Consider the following 24267-nt stretch of genomic DNA (forward strand, 5'->3'; position numbering starts at 1 on the left):
GAGAAAGATTTAAATGCTGGTATGAAAGTAGTAAATTATACTTTGAGATATCCTGGGTTCTCCTTTGCAAACCAATGCAGATGACACGCAAATACAAACTGCCGCCTGTGGTACACACTGCAAGTGGGGCTCCTAACAAGATGGCCAAACGTGCCAGTGGTTTGGTGCAAATTTTAGGTTCAACTTAAGATATTAAGGTGCAAAAAATTCTTTCACTAACTTTTGGTTGTGTGTTCTTTGTGACGTATTTATTACAAGACGGAGCAAAAAATCAATAGAGAATTTTAAGAAAGTTAAATATAAGGAGAAAGCAAATTCTACAAAGCAGTTTGGTGGTAGAACAGAAAACATAAGAAAATAATCCTATGGCCAATGTAGACCACAAAATATTAACAGATGTAATCAATGCTAACATTTCTCTTGAGGCTTTACTGTAGAGAAAGGGTTCTTTTATATTTACAGATGTCATATAACTGGTAACCAGACAAAAAGGAAATACAACAGGTTAAGTGTCAATCTTTACCAATTTATTTTATACAAAACAGTAGCAACGTAGGATGGAGGAATCTCTTCTGCTGCCTGCCCACACGTAGTTGAACATTCCAAGCTGATGTGCAGTTTACAGGAAGGCTAACAACAGCATCAACCACGCTACTGAACATAGGACTTCTCATTTAAAAAGACTAAAAATTAGACAGCAAGGTCTTCCTAATATTGCTCTCATCATTGAAGACTAAAAAATAATGACTTTGCAAGTTTTAAAGAAAGGGGGAAAAAGAACCAGGAGGCTGCTACACACACTGCCACGGTGAAGCCATCCCCTCAACATCTGCGGACCAGACAGCAGCATCGCTTTACTGAACCATGTGCAACGACATGGGGAAACAGCAAACCAAAATTCCATGGCAATTCCTCATCAAGATCCGAAAGAAAAAAATAACTCTAAGATGAACATTTATGGAAAATAAACCAATATCTACATTCTTGGACTGATCCATTCTGCCCCATTTAAGTGTCAACTCAACTGTCAACTGTGCATTTTTGGCAGATTTGAATTTTCCAGTTATTATACTGCATGCTTGGAAAACAAGATGATAATAAATCTTTCTACACAATGAACTTTAAGTAGACAGCTGAAAATAAATTTACTACTTGTAAACACACACAAAAAAATACAATATTTTTTTCTCTTCCATCAGTGCTTCCAAAAGCGCATTATCTTCGGTATCGACCTCTCTCCCCTCGGTCTCTGTCCCGATCACATATTCTCTCTCTCTCTCGTTCCCGGTCACGACCTCTGTCTCGCTCTCTGTCTCTTCTGTTATCTCTTGGACGGTCTCGCTCTCGCTCCCGATCTCTTTCACGGGGTCTACTTCTCCGACCACTGACCACAGCTTGCGTGCGGCGCAGGAAATCATCCACCCTCATGTCATAATCGTGCTGGGAAAGTGAAGGAAATGGGTTAGGCATACCAGATATTTGTTTGGGATTTGAGTCTTGAGTTGTCTGGTAGAGATGAAGAAATCGAGACTTGCAATTATGTAGTCACAAAACATAACCCTGAGACTGATTAAGAAAAAGGATCAAGTCTGATGGCTTGCTAAGTAGACATTGACAGATTATGCAGCCTCTTCCCACAGTTTCCTACTCTACGTGAATGTTTTTTTCCATCTCATTCCTTTAGTAAAATTTAGGATCAAGTTCATGGACTTGACACGGTCATGGTCATGACTGTCAACAGCTACCACTCTACAATCTGCACACCATCAATCAAGGTAAGGTCAGCATCAAAAGTGGCTTTCATACAACACTTTTTTCCTTCAATTCTACAAAACATGTGAAACCAGGAACTCTAAGCAGTCTTGTAATCTAAGCTACTAATCACATGAGAGTGCTTGAAAGAAGTTATTTGAGAACTGAGATCCATCCCACAGCTAACAGCACAGATGGGCATGCTGGGGACAGGAGGGGTGGTGAGCATGAAAGGACAGAAGGCTTACCCAAGGATACTTTCAACCTGGCCTTTGTTCTAGCTGGAACTTTCTACTTAATCCCCAGGCCTTTTCTTACTGATGTCTTCTATCAAAAGTCGGCTTAGGGGATTGGGAGATGGCTCAGCAGTTAAAGGTACTTGGTTGCAAGGCCTACAGGGCCAGGTTCAATACCCCAGGACTCAAGTAAAAAACCAGATGCACAAAATGGCACATGCACCTGAAGTTTGTTTGCAGAGTTGGGAAGCTCTGGGGTGCCCATTCTCTCTCTCTCTCCTCTATCAAATAAAAAACTTAAAAAAAAGTCAGTTTTGAATGTATAAAAACAAAGGGTTCAAAACAATTCCACCCTAACTTTCACACATAAATGTGTTTGATGAGCATGGAGCTTACCTATTAGCCAATGAATTACTACATAAGGGTCTATAAAACAGAAATGGGGGCTGGAGAGAGGGCTTAGCGGTTAAGTGCTTGCCTGTGAAGCCTAAGGACCCCGGTTCGAGGCTCAATTCCCCAGGACCCACGTTAGCCAGATGCACAAGGGGGCACATGCGTCTGGAGTTCGTTTGCAGTGGCTGGAAGCCCTGGTGTGCCCATTCTCTCTCTCTCCTCTCTGTCACTCTCAAATAAATAAAAACAAACTTAAAAAAAAAAAACAGAAATGAATAGGAAGAACTAGTACACTGCCAATAAAAAAATCCTGGACTAAATATCTATTCCCAAAATGCATGCTACCATTTCTCTACATGGCTCATATTTAACACTGTTAAAAGTGTTAAGTAAAGACTTCACCACAATCAAAGCAACTAAGTGCTCAACAGGTTCTCTATTTGGCTCTGGCACAGAACACAAGCTGTCACTTTCACATCCCAACATCATACTGCTTTCTGGAATGGTAAAGGCTGTAATCTGATTCTACTTCTGGGGCTATTACTTTATAGGAATAAAGAGACATAAAATATCCAAAGACACCTTAAGAATTTGCCGCTCTGACCAACTCTGCAATGTGTACACTGTTCACCTACGTATGAGAGAAAAGGAGAAAAGAACTTCTACATGCTCCAATCCAAGCCACCAAACTTACATGCAGATGGGACCTTGCTTCCAACAATTATCAAACAAAAATGTCCATTTAAAAAAGTTACTAGGGCTGGAGACGTGGCTTAGCAGTTAAGGCGTTTGCCTGCAAAGTCAAAGGACCCAGGTTCAACTCCCCAGGACCCACGTAAGCCAGATGCACAAGGGGACGCATCTGGAGTTCATTTGTAGAGCTGAAAGCCCTAATGTGTCCATTCTCTCTTCTCTCTCCTTACCTCTTTCTCAAATAAATAAACAAAACTTAAAAAAAAAATTAGAGAAAAATATTATTTAATGGACAAACAGCCCCAGCATGAAAACCCAAGGTCCTCAAAAGTAGACTTTCATTCATTCTGTTAAAAACCAATTACTCTTCATTTTTTAGTGTCTGGGCACTGGTTTGCAAGTTTTGTTTAAGAACTGAACTTTGTAAAAGAAGGTGAAGCACCTCATTAACAAAAAGTCAAAAATAAGATTAGAAACATATCTGTTAAAAATCTGTCACTATGCTAAAAAAATAAAATAAAATTCATTAACTAGCTTAACGCATACCAATCTATCCTCTAAAACCAGAGTTAAGCTATAAAAAAAGAATATAACTATTACTACCAACATTAGTTACATAACTACAGTTAAGATTTCAGTGCAGAAAGAACATCTATCTCAGCTGCAACTTTAGAGCTTGTGACTGATTACTGAAAGTCTATTAAATCGTCCAAGAGGGAGTCACCAGCCCCCTTTTATGCGAATTTGAGAATGAGCACACCAGTGTGCTGTGACAACACAAACGGCGTCACTGAGACAAGCCACTGTGCCCGCACTCGACCCTCCACCTCCCTCCTGTGCACTTACTACACGCTTATCTCTGTATCTTGCTTCATGCGCAACGGGATGGTGTCCTGAGTAAGGGGGATGTGCTTGAGGCGGCGGCGCGTGATGCTGGTAGTAAGGATGATGTGGAGGTTGCTCCATTCCCGGATAAGGAGGCTACAAAAGGAAATTCACTTCCATAAAAATCTATCAACTATCCTTGTAGACAAGCCATTCTTAGAACTCCAGCACCCCCACCACGAAATCCAATCAGTCTTTATGCATTACTTAACAGTATTTAAGTTCCTTAAAATATTTTATGTTTGCTGAAAACAAACTGTGCAATAAACATTTTTAAAAACATAGTTGAAAGAAAGAGGTACACAGAGAGAATGGAGTTTGCAGCCACTGCAAACGAGCTCCACACACACGAGCCACCTTGTGCATCTGGCTTATGTGGGTACAGGGGAATCAAACCTCACTGCTGAGGCTTCACAGGGAAGCATCAAAACTGCTAATGCATCTCTCTGGACCATTTTTAAAAATATTTATTTGAGAGACACCAAAAGAGAGGGAAAGAGGCAGAAAGAGACAGATAATTCATAATTATACATGTTGTGAGATCTAACTAACATGTTGATCCTTTCCTGCTCTCATCATTCAAATTTTAATACATGGTGCTCACTAAAGCAAAGCACTTCTGCCTGTCACTTAATTCAGCAGATCTATGGGAGATCACTGCTAAAGGGGACCAGAGGGACACCGTCGGGGTTCAGCAGCAAGCACGTGGCTCTAGGTGGGTTAACACTGCCCAGACCTAAGTGCAGCAGCTGATGGGCTCTGCCATGCCAGCACAGCAAAGGAAGGGGCACAGCAAAGATTGGTGTCATGTTCACCAAAGAAGTTTATTTCACTTTCACGGACTCAAGAGGGAATTTTCCCCAATTTATGTATTGTAGTGTGGACCTGTTTAACTGAAACAAAGTTAGGCAAAGAGGCCATGTAACAGGAATTTAAAATAAAATGATTCAAACAAGAAACAGTTTTATTTGGGGGGAATTTATGCTTTCAGGCATCCTGAACATTCTAAATAAAATATCCTTTAAAAAGGATGTCAAAGAGTAGAGGAGTCAGCTCAACAAGTAAAAAGTACCTTCTCCCAAAGCTTGTTGCCCAGGTCCAATTTCCCAGCCACACACATAAACCAGATGGGCACCCATCCGAAGCACACCCACATATATTAGGTACACACAAATTAAAAATATATATATTTAAATACCCAACTTTCTTCAAAGAAATTAAAACCTCAGGGATGATGAAGATTTAACTACATGACCAACAGAGAAGCTTCCACTAGCCATGATCACACACACATCAGCCACCCAGTACCATCAGCATCAATGAACAGTGTGCTATTATCACCAAGAACCTGCACTGTATGTCTCCTAATAGCTTAGACTTCGTCCCTGCACTACAGATAGACTTTAAACATTATAAAATGCAGGCTGGAGGGATGGCTTAGCAGTTAAGGCGTTTGCCAAAGAACCTAGGTTCAATTCCCCATGACCCACATTAGCCAGATGTACAAGGGGGTGCACATGTCTGGAGTTTGTTTGCAGTGGCAGGAGGCCCTGGCGCACTCTTTCTCTCTCTCACTCTCTCCCCCCACCTTCTCTGTCAAATAAGTAAATAAATAAAAATGAAATATTTTTTAAAATTACAAAATGCAAAATGAAGTTGATTGTAAATAGAATAATACAAACCATTCCTTGCCAAGGAGGTGGTGGTCCCATGTTATGAAATTCCCTCACATAGTCATTGTAGGACTAGAATGAAAAACGATCATGTCAATAATAGACATTCCAGATCCATAAAACAAATCAGACCCTGGTTTTATCTACAGGGAATATATAAAATTTAATGCTTACCCCATTTAAAAACACATCTCGGCGAACTCCTGAAAATCGTCTGTTGGGAATAAGATTTGTGAAACTAAATTCAGGTAATTCATAAACTAGTTCCAAGAATGCAATTCAAAGCTAAGCAAGAGCGAGCCCAACTTACCTGTCAACTTCCTGGTATCGAGGGTCCTTTAAATACCCTGTCCAAACATCAAGCATTTCAGTAAATCAAACTTATTTTTATTATGGCATTATAATAATACCTTCCTTACCACTTGTTTCAACTCTTCCCATGAAATATGTACTTAAAGTGATAATATTTCAAGTTCTCTTCTTGCATAACAAGATATTCTAGATCTAAATGACAACAGCAAACAACTGTAAACTATTCAAATAGAGATTTTCATGTGTCTCATGAGTTCATAATCCAAATCTTGCTACATTAGGCAAGTTCTTCATTCTGCACCAGAGAAGGGACTCTCCTTCCAAGAACTGCCTGCCTCTCATCTGGAGAATACATATGCAGGCCTCACTAAGTAAGCCACAGCTGAATTTTATAACATGCCAACCCAAACAAAAGGGAAATAAAATCGCAAAAGTTGCAAAAATGAACATCTTAAATCAAAGAACCACAGTCCTAAGAAATATCCACCTTTGCCCTTGCTTCTTTTAGAAAGGATCCAGCAAACTAGTGTGGAAGGATCAGAGTGGCCACATGACTTGGGGAAACATCTGCTGTAGTGAAGCCACCTTCTTTTTTAGATAAGGTTTATATTGAGCCACTTGCTGGTCACGTACAGAACAGCCCCAGCTGAAGTTTATCACTGGCTGGGGTTGTGAATATGTCCCCTTGGTTCTGCATGTTGGTTTGAGGTTCCAGTAACAGACTAACTGAAGTGCTGCATTGACCAAATACTTCCATTGCTCTACACGATCAGTTTTCAGTTTCTAGTTAATGCTCCTACATAACACATGGAACACACAGTGTCACAGGGAACAGTTTAAGATCATTGCTTCCCTATTCTTAAGGACATGAGCAGATGAACTTTCATTTTTGCAACGTCAGTGGTTTCAGGTACTAGGTAATGACTTCTTGAGATTACATGGCCTAAACTAGCTGGGGAAGGTTACTGTCACAACTATTAACCATCATCCAAGAAACATTCAAGTAGTCATGTCCTACATTTTTCACTTTTAACCCTATCAGACTATAAGAAGTTTTTTCTTGTTGTTGTTTGAATAATTTTAAGTCAAATAATCTGCAGGATTATAAAATATTAACCTGGTCTTTGGTGAAACTCAGGGGTATAGTCAATCCTTGGTTTCTTTCTGCTGTTATGAATATCATAATCTTCTGGTCGACGCCTACACAAATTAGACACATTAGAAATTAAACCAGAGACTGCTGAGAGAAGACAGCAAAGCAAGAGTTTCTAGAGGTAAGTACAAAGAAAAGCATGTGCTTCCTTCATTACCATTCGTTTTGCTGAGTAATTCATCTTTAAATTCTTAAACTTCATTCTTCAAATCAACTCCTATAAATCAACCCTAACTGTACTGTGGGAAGCAGGCATTCTCTCAAACTTCATACTATGTGAGACCTCAAAGATATACTGAAACATGTAAACCACGTGTACTAGTCTCAACAAAAGTAAATGAGTATCCTTAAACTAATGCATATTTCCAGTTTAACAATTTCTCAAAAAATTCACCATTCAGGCAAAAAGGGAATGAAGAAATCATGTAAACATTACACAACAGGTAACTCTAAAATCCATTGGTACTATCATTTTAAATCAAGTCTAAATAAAATTAAGACCTTCAAGATTTTTTCCTCTGCTTTGCACATCTTTTTCATATGGTCACACAAAGTTTGATATTTAGTAAGAGCTATGCAACAGTTTTTAAATCTTATTATTTTGAAAAACTTATTTGTTAATAACATTTGTTCTTTCTATACTTGATAACATTAAGGAATTAAGGGAATACTTTTCCAGACAATGCCTTGTAATAAAATGGCTTTTATAACTGGCAGGCGTGATTTTAACAGAGTTCATAAAACTAGTTCAAAGTATAACCTGAGAAGGTGCTGTTGTACTTTGTGCAGGTCTGATCTCTATTGTCTTTCAAATCTTGATGGCTAACATCATTACATCATCAAGCACACTTCAATTTACTTAGCATTTAATAGAGCTAAACAAAATAAAAACAATCCCAAGTATTTAGAATTAAGCATCTTCTTTCACCCTTATTCTCCCATCAACTACATAACCTGGCATTGGTGGCTCTTCAGCTGTTACGAGTACTGATCTCGTTCACTGAACTCAACACAAGTCAAGCTGCAAAGTCAAACCCATCGACCCCAAAGCCCCGCCAACAACAGAATAAAAACAGTTGCATCTACAATAAATAATACTAAGAAAATTAAAAGCTGGTTTAAAACATAAAACATACCGCTTTCTTGTAGTTTGGGGAGTGCATTTACGACCGGTATAAAACATGAAAGTAACAGTTCATATAGCAGTCCAACTACTGACTTTAAGCTGAAAGCCACATCTACAAATGGAGGCCCTGGCAGGCTTGAGAGAAGGTGGAGTGGTGTAATAAGTATAGTTTGCAGTCCATTGCAAAACTGAGGAAAAACTTCACTTGCATACACTGCATTGCACTGGAAACCTCTTAGCTTAAAACTTCAAAAGGCATCTTGGTGAGCAGTCCTTTTAAGCCAAAAGTAAGGGCTCTGCCAGGTTTCCTCCTACCTACGCGTGTCCTTTCTTTAAGGTCAAAGGAATGAATGGGACTCTTGGTGGATTGATTATCTGTACCTACCACAGGTAAGTTTCCAGCAAAAGGAAACGTAACCAAAGGTTTCATCCCATCAACCACACATCCAATAGTCTTTAGCAGAATATTTTAGAATTAGCTGTATGCAAATCTACACAGGGAAAGGTGTTGGATAGAAGGGCTTAAATCAGTTCTTTTCAAAGACTTCTCTCCAATTCTGTAACAAGTTAAACCCCCTTTTCCTGGAAAATGCGGTTTAGTTCATAAAGTAGTGATCAATAACCATGGCGATCCTCTAAAAAAAAGTCCACAGGTACTGGCAGCATCGGGAGAGCTGTGAGCAAACACAGCAACACCCTCCTCTGGTTTGTTGCCGGGTCTCCCAGGGCCACTTGATCCCCTTTGCAAAGAACCTATTGTTTTCAGAAGCTCAGCTGATGTGTGAATTCACTGTGCACATGTTAGAGAGAATATGTGGCAATGGGGATAACACATCACGGTGACAAAATGTGACACAGTCCCAATAATGCTCCTCTTGAATATCAAAATTAACTTATAAAACATTTTTATCCTCTAAATGAGGCGTCATCTTCTGAAAAAAGATTAGTGATCCTTTATAAAAGTCCCATATCTGACAAGGCTTATCCAGGACACACCTGAAAGAAAAGGCTTTTTACAAAATATTAACAACTTTTGCAAATAATTCCTCCTCTTTTCTATCCTGCTCTTAGCCACAGATCGCCTACCTCTTTCGCTCATACACTGTGATCAGAGCACTATCTTACATAAACTGGCATCACTCATTAGCAAATAACTTTTTCTGCATAAGGAAAGATCCCCATTTTCCTCTTGAAAAATGACCGAGACAAGGTGACCATGTGAAATCCTCAATGAAGCCACAAACTAGTCCATGCAGCTTGATTTGAGGATTTTCTCTTTCTTCTTTACCGCAGGACACACTTGACGAATCACATTCCGCGATCATGTTATCCTGATACACGTGCCTATTATCAGTCCAAAGAACGTTTCTAACCTTCCCACATCCCGGACTGGCTCTCGGCGGGATGGGCGTCCTCTTGATCGGGGCTGAGAATGCATTCTTCTCTTGTGACGCATTTTATGAATGACCTGATACAAGTCAATACTTTCATCAGGGGGAAACAGAAGACAAAGCTGGGTTCCACATTCAAGTTCAATTTCCTGGAATAGGAAGGCAGTAACTTATCAAACAAAGAAGAATCCTATCAAAAGATTTGTATTTTCCTTATGTACAAAAATGAAGTGTTGCAGTGGCTAGAGGCCCTGGCATGCCCATTCTCTCTCTCTCTCTCAAATAAATAAATGAATGAAAATAAAATTGTTAAAAAAGAAAAAAATTCTCATCTTTAAAAAAAAAAGTGCCCAGGAAAACTTCCTTCCAAGGATAAAATTGTGAGTTTTGTAGTTCTACACCCTTCAAACATGCTTCATGGAGCTGGAGAGACTGCTCAGCATTTGAAGACATTTACTTTATAAAGCTGCTCAGGCGAAATTCAATTCCTCAGCATTTATCAAAATTTTAACTGACAACTTCTACAATTACAGAAAACAGACCATGATGATTTCCTCCCTTGCCCACTTTCCGCTTCACAAACCCTCTCTCCATCCGCTCTCCCTCGCCCTTCTCAAGTAGCCTCTCTGTAATTTCGGTGTCCTGTGTAGCAGTGCCAGGCACTGGCAGGTCGTGCGTGCCCGGGCCATCCGGTGTCTGCACTGTAAGGAGTCCTACCCTACCTGTGGCAAATACGCTACTGTTTAAGGAGGACTCAAGAAAGTACACCATGTATTTGTGCTGTAGAAACCAAAAAATGTAGGCTTTCCACTGTCAAATATACACAGGTGCCATGGTTAAAATCTTATCATCCTGTTCTAGTCATCAAAGAACCATTTAATTGTGCAAAATACAAGACTTCAATAGTCATCAACCTTAACACAGCAATGGAAGAGTATGTTTGATGACTGTGAACTGAAACATTAGGTTATATTTATTATAGGGCATATTATAGGCTAGAATGACCTATGAACTTCTGAAAGTTGTCACTTTCAATTACCAACGCTTTCACTCACGAGGGACATGACTGCCCTTACATGACTCACGAGGAGTATGAGTGCTGTCACGCTTGGCTCTAAATGGGCACCGTGAGCATCACAAGTTTGAGTTCTGTGCTGGACAGATGGCTCAGCGCTGAAGGTGCTTGCCTGCCAAGCCTAAGGACCTCGGCTCAATTTCCAGTGCCCACCCAAGCAGGATGCATGGAGGAGTGCCCTGTCTAGGGCTCCACTGCATTTAGAGATCCTGACACGCCCATTTTCTCTCTTTCAGCCCCCCTCTCTCAAATAAATAAATAAATAAAGTTTGGATTTCTTTGAAATCACAACATACTTTCAATTTTAATTGCAGGCTTTAAATCTGTGTTTTTTGTTGTTATTCATTTTTTTTTTTTTTTATTTGAGAGCGACAGACACAGAGAGAAAGACAGATAGAGGGAGAGAGAGAGAATGGGCGCGCCAGGGCTTCCAGCCTCTGCAAACAAACTCCAGACACGTGCGCCCCCTTGTGCATCTGGCTAACGTGGGACCTGGGGAATCGAGCCTCGAACCGGGGTCTTTAGGCTTCACAGGCAAGCGCTTAACCGCTAAGCCATCTCTCCTTGTGTCTGGTATTTTCAGCAAGCAAGCTTTTATTCTGAAAATTTCAGCAAAGATGTTAAATATCAATTCTAAGTGCATTTTCAATGATAATATAAAAGCTGGGCTTAGCAATTAAGGTGTTTGCTTACAAAGCCAAAGGACCCAGGTTCAATTCCCCAGGACCCACGTTAGCCAGATGCACAAGGGGGAACACACATCTAGAGTTCATTAGCAGTGGCTGGAGGCCCTGGCATGACCATTCTCTCCCCAACCCCCAACCCCCGTTTTTCTGTCAAATAATAGATAGATAGTATAAAAGCCACTAAAAATTGGGTCACTCATTTTTTTTCTTTAGTTTTAACAAAAGTACCATATAATAGAGACCTGTTTCTACATTAGTTAATATCTTAACTGGTTAGTATTATAGTAATCAAAATTTCCAGTCTCTCCAATAATTTTTCCTATCTTTCAGAAATGGTTCTTAAAAACCCTGTGATATCTCTGAAAGTTGATTAGATGTAGGTTTAAATATTACACAAACCTGTCCATCACGTCCAATCTTTACTGGCTTATGTTCATTCCAAGGATTGGTGAGATGAGCTGACTTAGTGAAGGGCAATTCACGCCTAAATGCAAAGCACAGAGGTTACATTCTTCTGCAGAATCCTCTGGGATGGTAAACTACTTAACAGTAAAGTAAATGTTTAAGTGTGATTTCAAGGTGACTGAGACTTAAAAAGAATCATTCACACTGGTAGGCTGTAATGCCTATACACAATGACTAGATCTTTCTCCAAAACAGCTAAGCACATGCTTCTCTGTACACTGGGGCAAATCACCATTAACCCAAGGCAAGCTGAGAATGCATTCACCAGAGCTCACCAAGTCAGCACCACACAGCATATGGGTGTTTACACTCCTGGCCATGTGGCTGGGAGAAAGCCATGTCCTGAGCCAGCATTGCAAAATAGTTCCTACCACTGGTCTGGGAAAGCATTAAAAATCTGAGGTACAATTTCTACTGAATACCCATCTATCACTTTGACATAGTGATAAAAGTCAGAAACAGTTGAGTCATCATAATATAGTAAGTTAGGGGCCATGTATAGGTAGAATGCTTGAGAAATCAGGGTTTCAATTCTCTCTATCCCCAACTTTAAGACTGAGTTCTTCAATTTGCTACAAGGACATCTCCATATACTGTACTGATGTTTATGTAGTAGTAAACCCCGTTTCTGGGGACTGAAACATTGGACTTGTTAATCAACCAACCAACATTGTTAACTTTAACCTGGTGGTTAACCATCAAATGTACAGAGAAGTGTCCCTTGTCCTTAATCCAAGGCTGCATTCTCACACGAGCGTGTCCTCGCTCATCCACTACAATACGATAATGTGGCCCAATCATGGTACTGAATGGTTTAACCACATAACACAGAAAGTTCCATGATGTATCTGTGTTGATCATGCCCTATAATTAAGAGTATTGCCTATTAAAACTTAAACACAACCTGGCTTTAAGCAAGAGCCATAAGGGAAAAAAATGCTCTCACCAAACCACACCACACCACTCAACTATCCTACACTGTTACAGTTCTCAATCATTCTAGTACCTGAAATGCACATAAATAAAACAGTATTTATCATCCCACACTTGAATATATGAAGGCAGTGAAATATTAAACATGCTGGCTTTTATTTTTAACCCTGCTCAAATTCATGGAACCACATCATTATGAGAAGGGGGCTACCATTACTATAACAAAAAATAAATAGTAAAAATCAAAAAGAGTGGCTGGGTATGGTGGCACACACCTTTAGCCCCAGCCCTTGGGAGGCATATGTAGGAGAATCACTCTGAGTTTGAGGCCAGCCAGAGACTACAGAGTGAATTCCAGGTCAGCCTGGGCTAGAGTGAGACCCTACCTTGGGGAGAGGGTGATCAATAAGAAAAATTAAATCACTGTAGAACATTAACATTCTCAACTAACAGTCCATGTAAAACAGTCATCGTTCTCTAGTGTGCACAAGTTACCTGCAAATCCAGTCAATTTTAAAGACACCTCCGAGCATCTTAGCACTCATTCCCGCTGGAAGCACCCAGTGTATAGGAGATCCTCCATGATGTGATTCCGACGAAAGTCTTGCAAACCCTAAGAGATTCATAATACCATAACATAATATGTAGTTGCTGATACAACTAATATTTTGTGTATTCCAATTATTTTTATTCTTACCTTGAAATTTCCCACTCTCCCTGACAGAGAATATCAGAATCACACTCCTGGCAGATCTGAATGCAAGGTTTAATTTCTTCTCATTCACAGGCAGTGTGGACCACACGCCCTATACAAACAACACAAAGATCACAAATTAAAATGACTGATAATCCACGACTGTGCTCAGAAGGGCAAAAGCTACTGATTTTCATGTGCTTGTGTTTGAAATTCAAGAAAGCTCTGATAGCTGGGCGTGGTGGTACACACTTTTAATTCCAGCACTTGAGAGGCAGAGGTAGGAGGACTGCCATGAGTTCAAGGCCACCCTGAGACTAAAGTGAGAACCTACCTTGAAAAACCAAAAAGAAAGCTCTGATAAAGAAAGGTCTTATTAGGTGCAAAAAGAGTTTGGTTTTGTTGTTAAAGCTCACGTAAAATGTGGCATGCTATCACCTCGTCATCTCATGCATGTCACTGCTTTCTGGCTTCGGCCTCTGGCCACTTCAGCTCAAGAACAGAACACAACTAGCTGGGCTGCTCAGTTACTGTGACTTTCTGTTTATGAAGTTTTACAGGCAGCCATTTACCTACATTAGAAACACATGCTAATACTGACTGAAATACGGTTAGAAAAATGTTTGGTTTTACTAGGCAGGTGTGGTGGACTACATAATCCCAACACTCAGCACAGAGGCAGGGAGGAATGCTATGAGTGCAAGGCCATCCTGCGTTCATAGTAAATTCCAAGTCAGCCTGGGCTAGAGCAAGACCCTTCCTCAACCACACCCTCTCACTCCCCAAAATTCAGTTTGGGGGCTGGAGAGGTGGTTTAGTAGCTAAGGCCTGCAAAGCCTAACAACTGGGGTCTTATTCCCTAATACCCACATAAAGCCAGCTGCAAAAGTGACACATGCATTCAGAGCTCATTTGCAAAGGCTACAGACTCTGGCATGTCCATTCTCTCTTGTCTCGTAAATAAATTTAAAAACAAAGTTTGGTTTTAACTTCTGATAATCAGTTGAAAATGTGACTTAACTAATGCTAAGAACAACAAGCAGCCTAATAGCTAGTGTAACTGGAATTACTTGTTTCCTGACTCTGCAAACCAATTCCTAAGGGGAAATGGGTGGCATTTAAAAAAAAATCACAGTCCCCTTGGGCTAACAGAGACCACACAGTCTCCCCTTCCACTCAGAGAGGATGAGGACAGTGTCAACGGAATTGATGCTGATACCTTTGCTTTGGCCAGAGACACATTCTCGTGGTTGTTACTCTTTATGAGGAAAAACCTTGCATCCTGAAGAACGTACTTGAGTTTACTGGTTTGATCTGGAAAAAAAAGAGACAAAGAAAGAAATCCAAACCAATTAACCACATTACCATTAATTAATCACACAATCACACAAAGGGCTAAGAACAGTACTAAAATTAGCCCTCCACAACCCAGTTGAACTTTAAAAAACTCAGCAGTCACCCATTCAACCTAGAAAGCTGAGCCAGGACATGAAATAAAGCAAAACTAAGCAGACAATCAACCTCTTGCAAGAAAGAACATAAGCCTAGTCAGTGATGTTCCAATACATCAGATCTGGATTTTAAGAACATGACTTTAAACTTCATACTCTTGTAAGATGCACTTAAAGGTTGATAAGAGACTCAATATATGTTGTAAAATATATGTACACACATATCACTAGGTCCCCAAACTAAAATATACTGAAATATCCATCGTTCTGAAGGCTATGCAATATAAAACATATAGAGCACAAGGCTCTCCATGTAAGGATCAGATATATATTGGAACATTACCATATTAAAACCAACTATGAATGGAGAACCTACAAGGCAAAATAATGGCTTTATGGAGCATGCAATGAAAACAATTTCAAATTTAAATGATACCTTTTCGGACAGCACGAACGGAAGATGATAATTTCTCATGCTTCTTTTCTGAACCTGTATTTAGCCAAAGTACATTTGTTCAGATTGCGCTTTAATAGAGATACGACAAAATTTCTACAGTCTTGTCACATAAAATTCTCATTCAAGACAAATTATTCTTCCTGGCGCACCCACACACACAAAAAAATACTTCTCGATGTGTACGAGTGTTTTGCTTTTTGGGTTGTTTGAATTTTTGAACAGTTTCCCACTCAGAAAACCAGTCACTGAATCATCATCTTCCAAGAAAAAAACGTGAGAATTGAAAATTCCACTTAAGCAATAACAGAACAGGATTAAAATAAGAAAAAGCTTAGATTTCCTCTAGAATTGTTACACTGAACATGCCAAAAACCAGTACTGACGGACATCAACGCATTCACACTAACTACAGCCTCCACTCACTGTCTGCAGCAGAGAAGATAGCTGTAATTACCTGCATAGGACTCCGACGCAGAGCTTCCACTACGATCAAAGACTATTGGTGATATACCTCGAGCTCGTTTCCGTTCCTTCTTTTTCTCATCTAAGATAAGCAAGGCACCACAATTTAGGAAGAAATTAGTAAATAGGAATGTAGCCTTCTGTAACTAGCTTTTAATGTAGCTTTTAAATGATTCTTTCTCTTCTCATTCAATTTTCAAGTGACCCATTTTAAAAACTTCAAAACAAGAACACTCTTTCTCTCACCAATTTCAAGCAATAAAAACACGTAGAGGGGCTGGAGGGATGGCTTAACAGTTAAGGCATTTGCCTGCAAAGCCAAAGGACCCAGGTTTAATTCCCCAGGACCCAATTAGCCAGACACCAAGCAGGTAGGCAGAGTTCATTTGCAGTGGCTGGAGGCCCTGGTGCACCCATTCTTTCCCTCTCTCTTCCCCTCTTTCTCTGTCAAATAAATAAATAAATAAATACAAATAAATAAAACGCATAGCAGCTACAGAAAAACCAGGTATTTACTTAACTGCCTTAGAACCAACTAGGGCTATATGAAACCCTGTTTTTAGGAAAAACGTTATACTACAGTCCCTTCTATGCCAGCAGGAATCGGTCCTAACTCCCACTGTTTGTGTCTTCTCATTCCTAAGATGTCTGAGAACTCAAAGCTTCCCACCTGGGGGAAAAAAACAACCCCCCACACACTCCGTCTCTCCCTCTCTCTCGAGCTTCCTTCCTGAAGCCAAGACTTACATCTGTCTTTCCTCCGTGGATTTCTTGTATTTTCAATGCAGGATCTCATTCCAGCCTAGGCTGAGCTGGAGCTCTGGAGCACTCTGCTGACCCCCTCTCAGCAGTACCCCTATCTCAGCCCCACCTAGCCCCCAGTCTGGGATTACAGCCCAGCACTTCTACTTCAAATTACATTTTATCATTTAAAGTCTTTTTGTGGTTTATTTATTTTGCTTTTCAAGGTAGGGTTTAACTTTAGCTCAAGCTGACCTGGAATTCACTCCACAGTCCCAGGCTGGCCTCAAACTCATGGTGATCCTCCTACCTCTGCTTTTCTGAGTGCTAGAATTAAGTTGTGAACCACCACATCCAGCTACCACTAAAATCTTTGTTTTTTTTGTTTTGTTTTTTGAGGTATGGTTTTACTCTAGCTCAGGCAGACCTGGAATTCATTATGTAGTCTCAGGGTGGCCTCTAACTTGTGGCGACCCTCCTACCTTTGCCTCCCGAGTGCTGGAAATAAAGGTAAGCACCACCACACCAGGCATTAAAAAAAGGGGGGGGGGTATCACTAAAATCTTAATGGCAGTCCACAGAGTCAGGTGGTAGTAACCTTGGGATGACGCAGAGGGCACCACAGTGCTGAGAAGTGAGAGAGGAGTGCTCAGCACTGAGACATCTCTCAGACCTTCCAAGGCCTAGGGTCTACTGTGGAAGAGGTGGTGGAAAAAAATGGAAGAACCAAAGGAAGGGTATGACTCCTTACAATGTACTACTCTTCCAGACACAAAATGGCCTGGATATCTATACCACACATTACCTGGCACTACTTACACAAGACCCTCATAATGGGAGGAAAAGAGGATGACATCAAAATAAGAGACTAATTGAGAGGGGGAAGGGATATGATAGAGAATAGAGCTGCAAATGGGAAAAGTGGGGGGGGGAGGAATTATCATGGTTTATTTTCTATAATTATGGAAGTTGTCATTAAAAAAAAAAACATATATAAGCCGGGCATGGTGGCGCACGCCTTTAATCCCAGCACTCGGGAGGCAGAGGTAGGAGGATCGCCGTGAGTTCAAGGCCACCCTGAGACTACAGAGTTAATTCCAGGTCAGCCTGGACCAGAGTGAGACCCTACCTCAAAAAAAAAAAAAAAAAAAAAAAAAAAAAAAAAAAACCCATATATATTATTTTTAAAAACCTGACAAGAAGCCGGGCATGGTGGAACACACCTTTAATCCCAGGACAACTTGGGAAGCCAAGGTAGAAGGACTGCTGTGAGTTCAAGACCAGCCTGAGACTACATGGTGAGTTCCAGGTCAGCCAGGGATAGAGAGACCCAACCTCAAAAAAAAAACAAAAGAGGGGGCTGCAGAGATAGCTTAGCAGTTAAGCGCTTGCTTGTGAAGCCTAAGGACCCCGGTTTGATTCCCCAGGACCCACGTTAGCCAGATGCACAAGGTGGCACATGAATCGGGAGTTCATTTGCAGTGGCTGGAAGCCCTGGCGTGCCTATTCTTTCTCATTCTGCCTCTTTCCCTCTCTCAAATAAATAAGAAGCTTTTGTTCTGCCACCACATGATGGAAGTTCAGAGGCATTCTACCATGCTGTGATACCCAATAGAAAGGTTCCTTACTTTGATCCATATGTACGTAAATAAGCTGTTATCAATGATAATGTTAAGATCCTTCGCAATTAAGATCTAAAATAATTCCATATAAACAATTATACCTGTAAAAAAAATCAATTTATACTTAGGAAATAACTTCACTAAAAATTTTTAAGTCTTGGGCTGGAGAGATGGCTTAGTGATTGAGTGCTTGCCTATGAAGCCTAAGTACCCCAGTTCAAGGCTTGATTCCCCAGGACCCACGTAAGCCAGATGCACAAGGGGAAGCGCAGTGGCTGGAGGCCCTGGTGTGCCCATTCTCTCTCTCTCTCTCTCTGTGTGTGTCTGTTGCTCTCAAATAAAAAAAAGAAAAAAAATTAAATCTTGTACAAAATTTTCAAATGAATTAATATTCTGCTACATCATTAATTATGATCACAAGATAATTCACTCCCTATTCCCCTCTAAGACCAATCAAGTCCTTTAAAATGAGAAGGAGAACATAAGACGGCTCTACCTGATCCATCGGTGCCTGAACCAGACCTGACTGATCCATCTGTGAAGGACACAGAGTCCGAGCCCGAGTCACTGGCCTCACTTCGAGTGTCATAATCGTTCCCCTCCTCCTTTTGGTCTCTCTCATCCTGCTCATATTCTTCCTCTTCCTCCTCATCCTCGTCGTCGTCCTCTTCCTCCTCCTCCTCTGCATCTTCATCCACCTCTTCATCTTCTGCATCTTCTACCTCTTCATCTTCCTCCACGTCCTCCTCCGCCCCTTCCTCCTCGTTTTCGGTGTTGCCACCCTGATCAGAGGAACCACTGCTTCCAGTGTCACGGTCTGAGCCATACTCCTCAGAGTTCACCTCTTCCTTCGAAGACTGGCTGGATCGACTTGCCCGTCTATCAACTTCAAGCCCAATTCTCTGATGTTTAAAGAAAAAGGGAATCAGCAGTCATAACAGACAAGGTCAAGATGTCAACAAGAGTTTTCTTTTATTATCTGCAATAACATGTACTACCTCAGAACCATCAGGCGTAGAAGACTTGGCCCTTCTTTCAGGATCCCTTTTCCGCAGGCCAGCTCTTTCAGGCTGGCCCTTGTAGGCTTCTCTGGAGGCACTGCTTGACAGGCGGGTTTTACCATCAGTGTCGAGACGCTTATTTCTTTCAGATCTTTGATATTCTTCATTTTTATATTCTGTGACTGATTTTCCTTTTGTACTGACTATTCTTTTATTATTACTAACAGATGAGCTCAGAGGCTTAGAAATTAACTGTCTTGAATGAACAGAAGGCTTTTGTCGTTTGCTGTCAGTAGATTCCATTCGGTCACTTTTTCTTTTTGATCCTTTAAAATGTAAAGACATAAAAAAATTGATTTCAAAATTTTACAGGTAATATGCACCAGCAAGAGAAAAAAAGAAAACTTTATTTCTTTAAAGTGTCTTCTAAACATCTTTACCCAAAATTACTTTAAAGTAAACATTTCCCAACCATGTGACTAAACTCATACACTTGGGCTGGAAGAGATGGCTTAAAGCGTTTACCTACAAAGCCAAAGGACCCAGGTTTGATTCCCATGGACCCACATTAGCCAGATGCACATGGGGGTGCAAGGGTCTGGAATTCATCGACAGTGGCTGGAGGCCCTGGCACACCCACTCTCTCCTCTCTCTCTCTCCCCCACCTCCCCAATTCTCTGTCAAATAAATAAATAAAAATAAATTAAACTCATACACTTAAGAGATCTTAAACATAAAGAAGATTGATAAGGGGGTCGGTCTGTCTGTTATATATATGATATGGGCTTTTGACGGCAATTACCAAAGAATGAGTATAAAAGCACAGAAATTTTATTATGACCTTGAATACCCTCTGTGTACACTGATCTCTTACCCTTCTTCTCACTTTTATCTTGTTCACTCTCTGGATTATACAGTTCATCATCCTGCTCTGGTACTTCAGTCAAAATGTCATCTAAGACATTGAGTTCTCCATCTGAAACAAATTTAAAATTCAACAGGGAAGAAATCAGTATCACAAGGCCTGCCTCTCCAACTGCTGACAAAGCGTGTGTGACCACCACCTCAGGGAAGTTCTTTCAGGACCCAGGCACAGGATTCTGCCCATGGAACAGCAGAGTTCTCTGCCTGGCTGGAGAGCACCCACATAAGCTATGAAAAGATGGTATAACCAGCTCAGGGACCAATCACCACCACGAACCCCCTGGCATGACACACTGAGAACACAGCACTACTTCTGTGATGCTCATTTCCAAAATGCAGTGATTTCCACACATGAATATGCATTAGACCAACCCATGTTAACAAGGGACACACCGAACAAACTAAACTAGCCCACATGAAAAGAAACCAGAGATGTGACTATATACAGTCCTATCTGAGATATAACTGGGGAAATCAAAAACAAGGTTTGTGGGCTGGAGAGATGACTTAGCAGTTAAGGTGCTTGCTTGCCTGTAATGCCTAAAGACCCAGGCTCAATTCTCCAGGCTCCATGTAAGCCAAATACACATAGTGGTGCATGTGTCTGGAGTTCGTCTGCGAGTGGCTAGAGGCCCTGGTGTACCCATTCATTCATTCTCTCTGTCTCTAATAAATAAATAAATAAATATTTTTTAAAAGGAGAAAAGCTGCAGGGTGTGGTGGCGCACACCTTTAATCACAGCACTCGGGAGGCAGAGGTAGGAGGATCACCGTGAGTTCGAGGCCACCCTGAGACTCCATAGTGAATTCCAGGTCAGCGTGGGCTAGAGTGAGACCCTACCTCGAAAAACCAGAAAAAAAAAAAAAAAAAAAAGAGAAAAGCTTGTATAGTGTGCCAGTGTTAATTTTGTGATTGTGACAGTACATGGGTGAAATAAAAGAACTAAGTGTCCAGGGGCAAGGATGCTTCATGCCTGTAAGCACATATCCAGATACATATACTGTGAAGACAGACATATAGAAGGGACAAACACAAATATGATGACCAATGGAAACATCTGCAGAACGGTGAGTGCTGTAGACTAGCCCACAAAAATCTTTTGTACTGTTCTTATCTCTCTGAAATTGTTATCAAAATAATTAAAAGGAAAGCTACTAAGGCTAAGTCAAGGGGTTATGGAAGTTCCAGGCTAGCCTGGACTACACAGCAATACAAAACCCAAAGGAAGACCCCCCCACACAGTGTTATACGTTCAAAAGCACCTGCTAGTACAGACTTTAAAGGTGTAACTTGCCAAGAAAACATATTACATCTACAGTGACACGCTCAGTAATAATTACAGTCTCTCCTTCACAGCAGCTTCATGGTGGACAGTCTATAGTCTCTTACTTGGTGGTTGTTAGGACTTTACATATGTAAACCCAAACAAAGGACCAGGCAGAATCCTGCAACTATAAAAGCCTGACCTAAGTTCAGAGGAGACATGTACTTCCTTATTTCTATGAGGAAGCTTTAGTTCTGAGCATTTTAACTGCAAGTGTATGTTTTTAGAAACCAAAAAGACTGGTCTGGAAAAATGGCTCAGCAGTTAAAAAGCACTTGCTCTGAAGGCCTGACAGCCCAGGTTTGGTTCCCAGGTAACCACATAAAGCCAGATGCACAAAGTAGCACATGAATCTGGAGTTCGTTTGCAGTGGCCAAAGTCCTGGTGCACGCATTCCCTCTCATTCTCATTCATATTCTCTCTGCTTGCAAATAAATAAATGAAAGTAGAAATCAAAAACTTGCCTTCAATGATGAAGCAGTTTAAAATACTAGAGATGAACTTAAGCTGATTCCTCCAGACTTCATTGGTCACAAAAAAGAACTGTATGGGGACTGGAGGGAGGGCTTAGCAGTTAAGTTTGCCTGCAAAGCCAAAGGATCCCAGGTTTGATTCCCCAGAACCCACATAAACCAGATGTACAAGGGGGCACATGCACCTGGAGTTCATCTGCAGTGGCTGGAGGCCCTGACACGCCCACTCTCTCAAAAATAATAAAATATATTTTTTAAAAAATGTATTTTGTACACCTGTCCTTTTATAACTTAGTATGGATTAATTAACTATACAGAAACAGAACATTTTTTTCAGATTTGAAACATTTTCATACTCATAAAAGCTACTACCACTAGACTGCAGTCATCACTGGCATTTTCGGGGGAAAATAATTCTTTTTAAGAAATAATCTGTATGGTGCACGCCTTTAATCCCAGCACTCGGGAGGCAGAGGTAGGAGGATTGTCCAGAGTTCGAGGCCGCCCTGAGACTACATAGTTAATTCCAGGTCAGCCTGGCCCAGAGTGAGACTCTACTTCAAAAAACCAAAAAACCAAAAAAGAAAGAAAGAAAGAAAGAGGGGGGGGGGGAGAAAGAAAGAAAGAAAGAAAGAATGAATCTGTGAATGCTAGGGTAACTTTCTTTACCTTAGAGTTTTCCATCACTATGTCCTGAAACTGAGCATTCTTAAAAAATAAATAATAATATTTTATTTCACAGAGAGAGGGAAAGAGAGACAGAGAGGGTGTGCCAGGGCCTCCAACCACTACAAACGAACTCCAGACTCATGCACCACCTTGTGCATCTGTCTGTCTTAAGCGGGTACTGGGGAATCAAACCTGGGTCCTCAGGCTTCACAGATAAGCACCTTAACAACTAAGCCATCTACCTCTCCAGTCTTAAACTGAGCATTCTTGATATTCTCTACCAAGGCTTCTTTAACATTCATGTGCTCTGAGAACGCCCTCAGGATACAAGCACCATCTGAGCACCTTGTATGCCATGTGAACTGCAGTGTTCTTACCCCGTATTCAATGCTTTCTGCTCAAAGGTTTTAAAGACTTCTAATATGTTCCTAATCATCCCTCAAAATAAAAATATCGCATTAGTGTATTTTTGGATTGCATCAGGTACCATTTGATTTTTAAAAACTGCCGATTTGAGTTGCTGACTTGAATTTCATAAAAAATTATGACATGGATTATAGCCCTAAACTAAAATCAGAAGTAGCCCTGAACGTTAAATCTGCCTTCATACCACCTATTTATGTGGATTTCTTGGAACTGACAATTATAAAGTCAAGATATTGACCAACTCCAAACACCACTGAATACGATCAACATTCTGTATGAAATTCTAGGCCAATATTAACGTTTTTATATAAAAGTAAGCCCATCCACCTCACTACTGTACAAATTTACCATCTCTAATTATATGTATGCCATGAACTGATTTAAAATAAAGTTAAGGGCCTGGAGAGATGGTTCAGCAGCTAAAGGCGCTTGCTTTCAAGGTCCAATACCCACATAAATCTAGATGCACAAAGTGGCATGTGCATCTGGGGTTTGACTGCAGTAACCAGAGGCCCTGGCGCACCCATAGTCTCAACAACTTGCAAAGTAAAAATATTTTTTAAAAAATAAACTTATGATTTCTTACCAAGATGTCTGACACGTATTTATATACACGTGGTCACATAATGAGGCCAAAAGGGTCACGAAGTCCTGTCACATTTTTACAAATTTGTGTCTATGTATGTATACACACATATATAATTCATGCAATTAATAATTAATAGCAATTTCATAGTACTGCATCCTAAGGAAGTACTAACAGTAAAAAGAATGCCAGGTTAAGAAAAGCTCTATAAACACCATTCATGTACTAGAAGAATACTAATTTTTAAAGCACTTCACATTTTTTCCTTGGATGCCGACAAGGAAAACTGTAGACTTAAAAACTTTTTTATGCCAGGCATAATGGTGCATGCCTTTGATCCCAGCACTCTGGAGGCAGAGATAGGAGGATCGCCTTGAACTCAAGGCCAGCCTGAGGCTAAATAGTAAATTCACAGCCTTTGCTAGGAGACCCTATTTCGAAAAGACACCAAAAAAAAGACAAAAAAACTTATTTTAAAACCTCTAAAATTGTGTCTCAAAATTATACTATCACATTAAAAAAAAAAAAAAAGGTTCCAGTGTGGCACAATTAGCTCAATATAATGACCTAACAAAATTGAAATCCATGTATAAGATATACAGCCAGCAGAATGAATCCAGTTACTTGATGCTTTGTGTTATAAAGGGCCAAAGACTTAAACCC

The 24267-nt window shown here is 40.5% G+C and overlaps 1 protein-coding gene across 4 annotated transcripts in view; it reads right to left on the reverse strand.

Moving 5' to 3' along the window:
- Nucleotides 1-505: 505 nt before the first annotated feature.
- Nucleotides 506-24267, reverse strand: part of Ythdc1 (YTH domain containing 1) — a 29175-nt gene continuing 5413 nt past the window's right edge. Inside the window, exons 2-17 of one of the 4 annotated variants that reach the window (XM_045161509.1) lie at nucleotides 20076-20177; nucleotides 19199-19527; nucleotides 18697-19102; nucleotides 15830-15919; nucleotides 15355-15408; nucleotides 14687-14781; nucleotides 13471-13579; nucleotides 13269-13386; nucleotides 11775-11859; nucleotides 9597-9763; nucleotides 7062-7144; nucleotides 5943-5979; nucleotides 5807-5846; nucleotides 5642-5704; nucleotides 3921-4055; nucleotides 506-1440 (exon numbers count right to left, since the gene is read on the reverse strand). In XM_045161509.1, coding sequence (XP_045017444.1) covers nucleotides 1216-1440; nucleotides 3921-4055; nucleotides 5642-5704; nucleotides 5807-5846; nucleotides 5943-5979; nucleotides 7062-7144; nucleotides 9597-9763; nucleotides 11775-11859; nucleotides 13269-13386; nucleotides 13471-13579; nucleotides 14687-14781; nucleotides 15355-15408; nucleotides 15830-15919; nucleotides 18697-19102; nucleotides 19199-19527; nucleotides 20076-20177 — 2138 coding nt within the window. In that variant the 3' untranslated portion in view covers nucleotides 506-1215. Of the gene's footprint in view, nucleotides 1441-3920; nucleotides 4056-5641; nucleotides 5705-5806; nucleotides 5871-5942; nucleotides 5980-7061; nucleotides 7145-9596; nucleotides 9764-11774; nucleotides 11860-13268; nucleotides 13387-13470; nucleotides 13580-14686; nucleotides 14782-15354; nucleotides 15409-15829; nucleotides 15920-18696; nucleotides 19103-19198; nucleotides 19528-20075; nucleotides 20178-24267 lie in introns of all 4 variants that reach the window. The other 3 variants (XM_045161508.1, XM_045161511.1, XM_045161510.1) reach the window with 3 other exon arrangements.

Source organism: Jaculus jaculus, chromosome 11 (assembly GCF_020740685.1).
Source record: "Jaculus jaculus isolate mJacJac1 chromosome 11, mJacJac1.mat.Y.cur, whole genome shotgun sequence".
NCBI lineage: Eukaryota > Metazoa > Chordata > Mammalia > Rodentia > Dipodidae > Jaculus > Jaculus jaculus.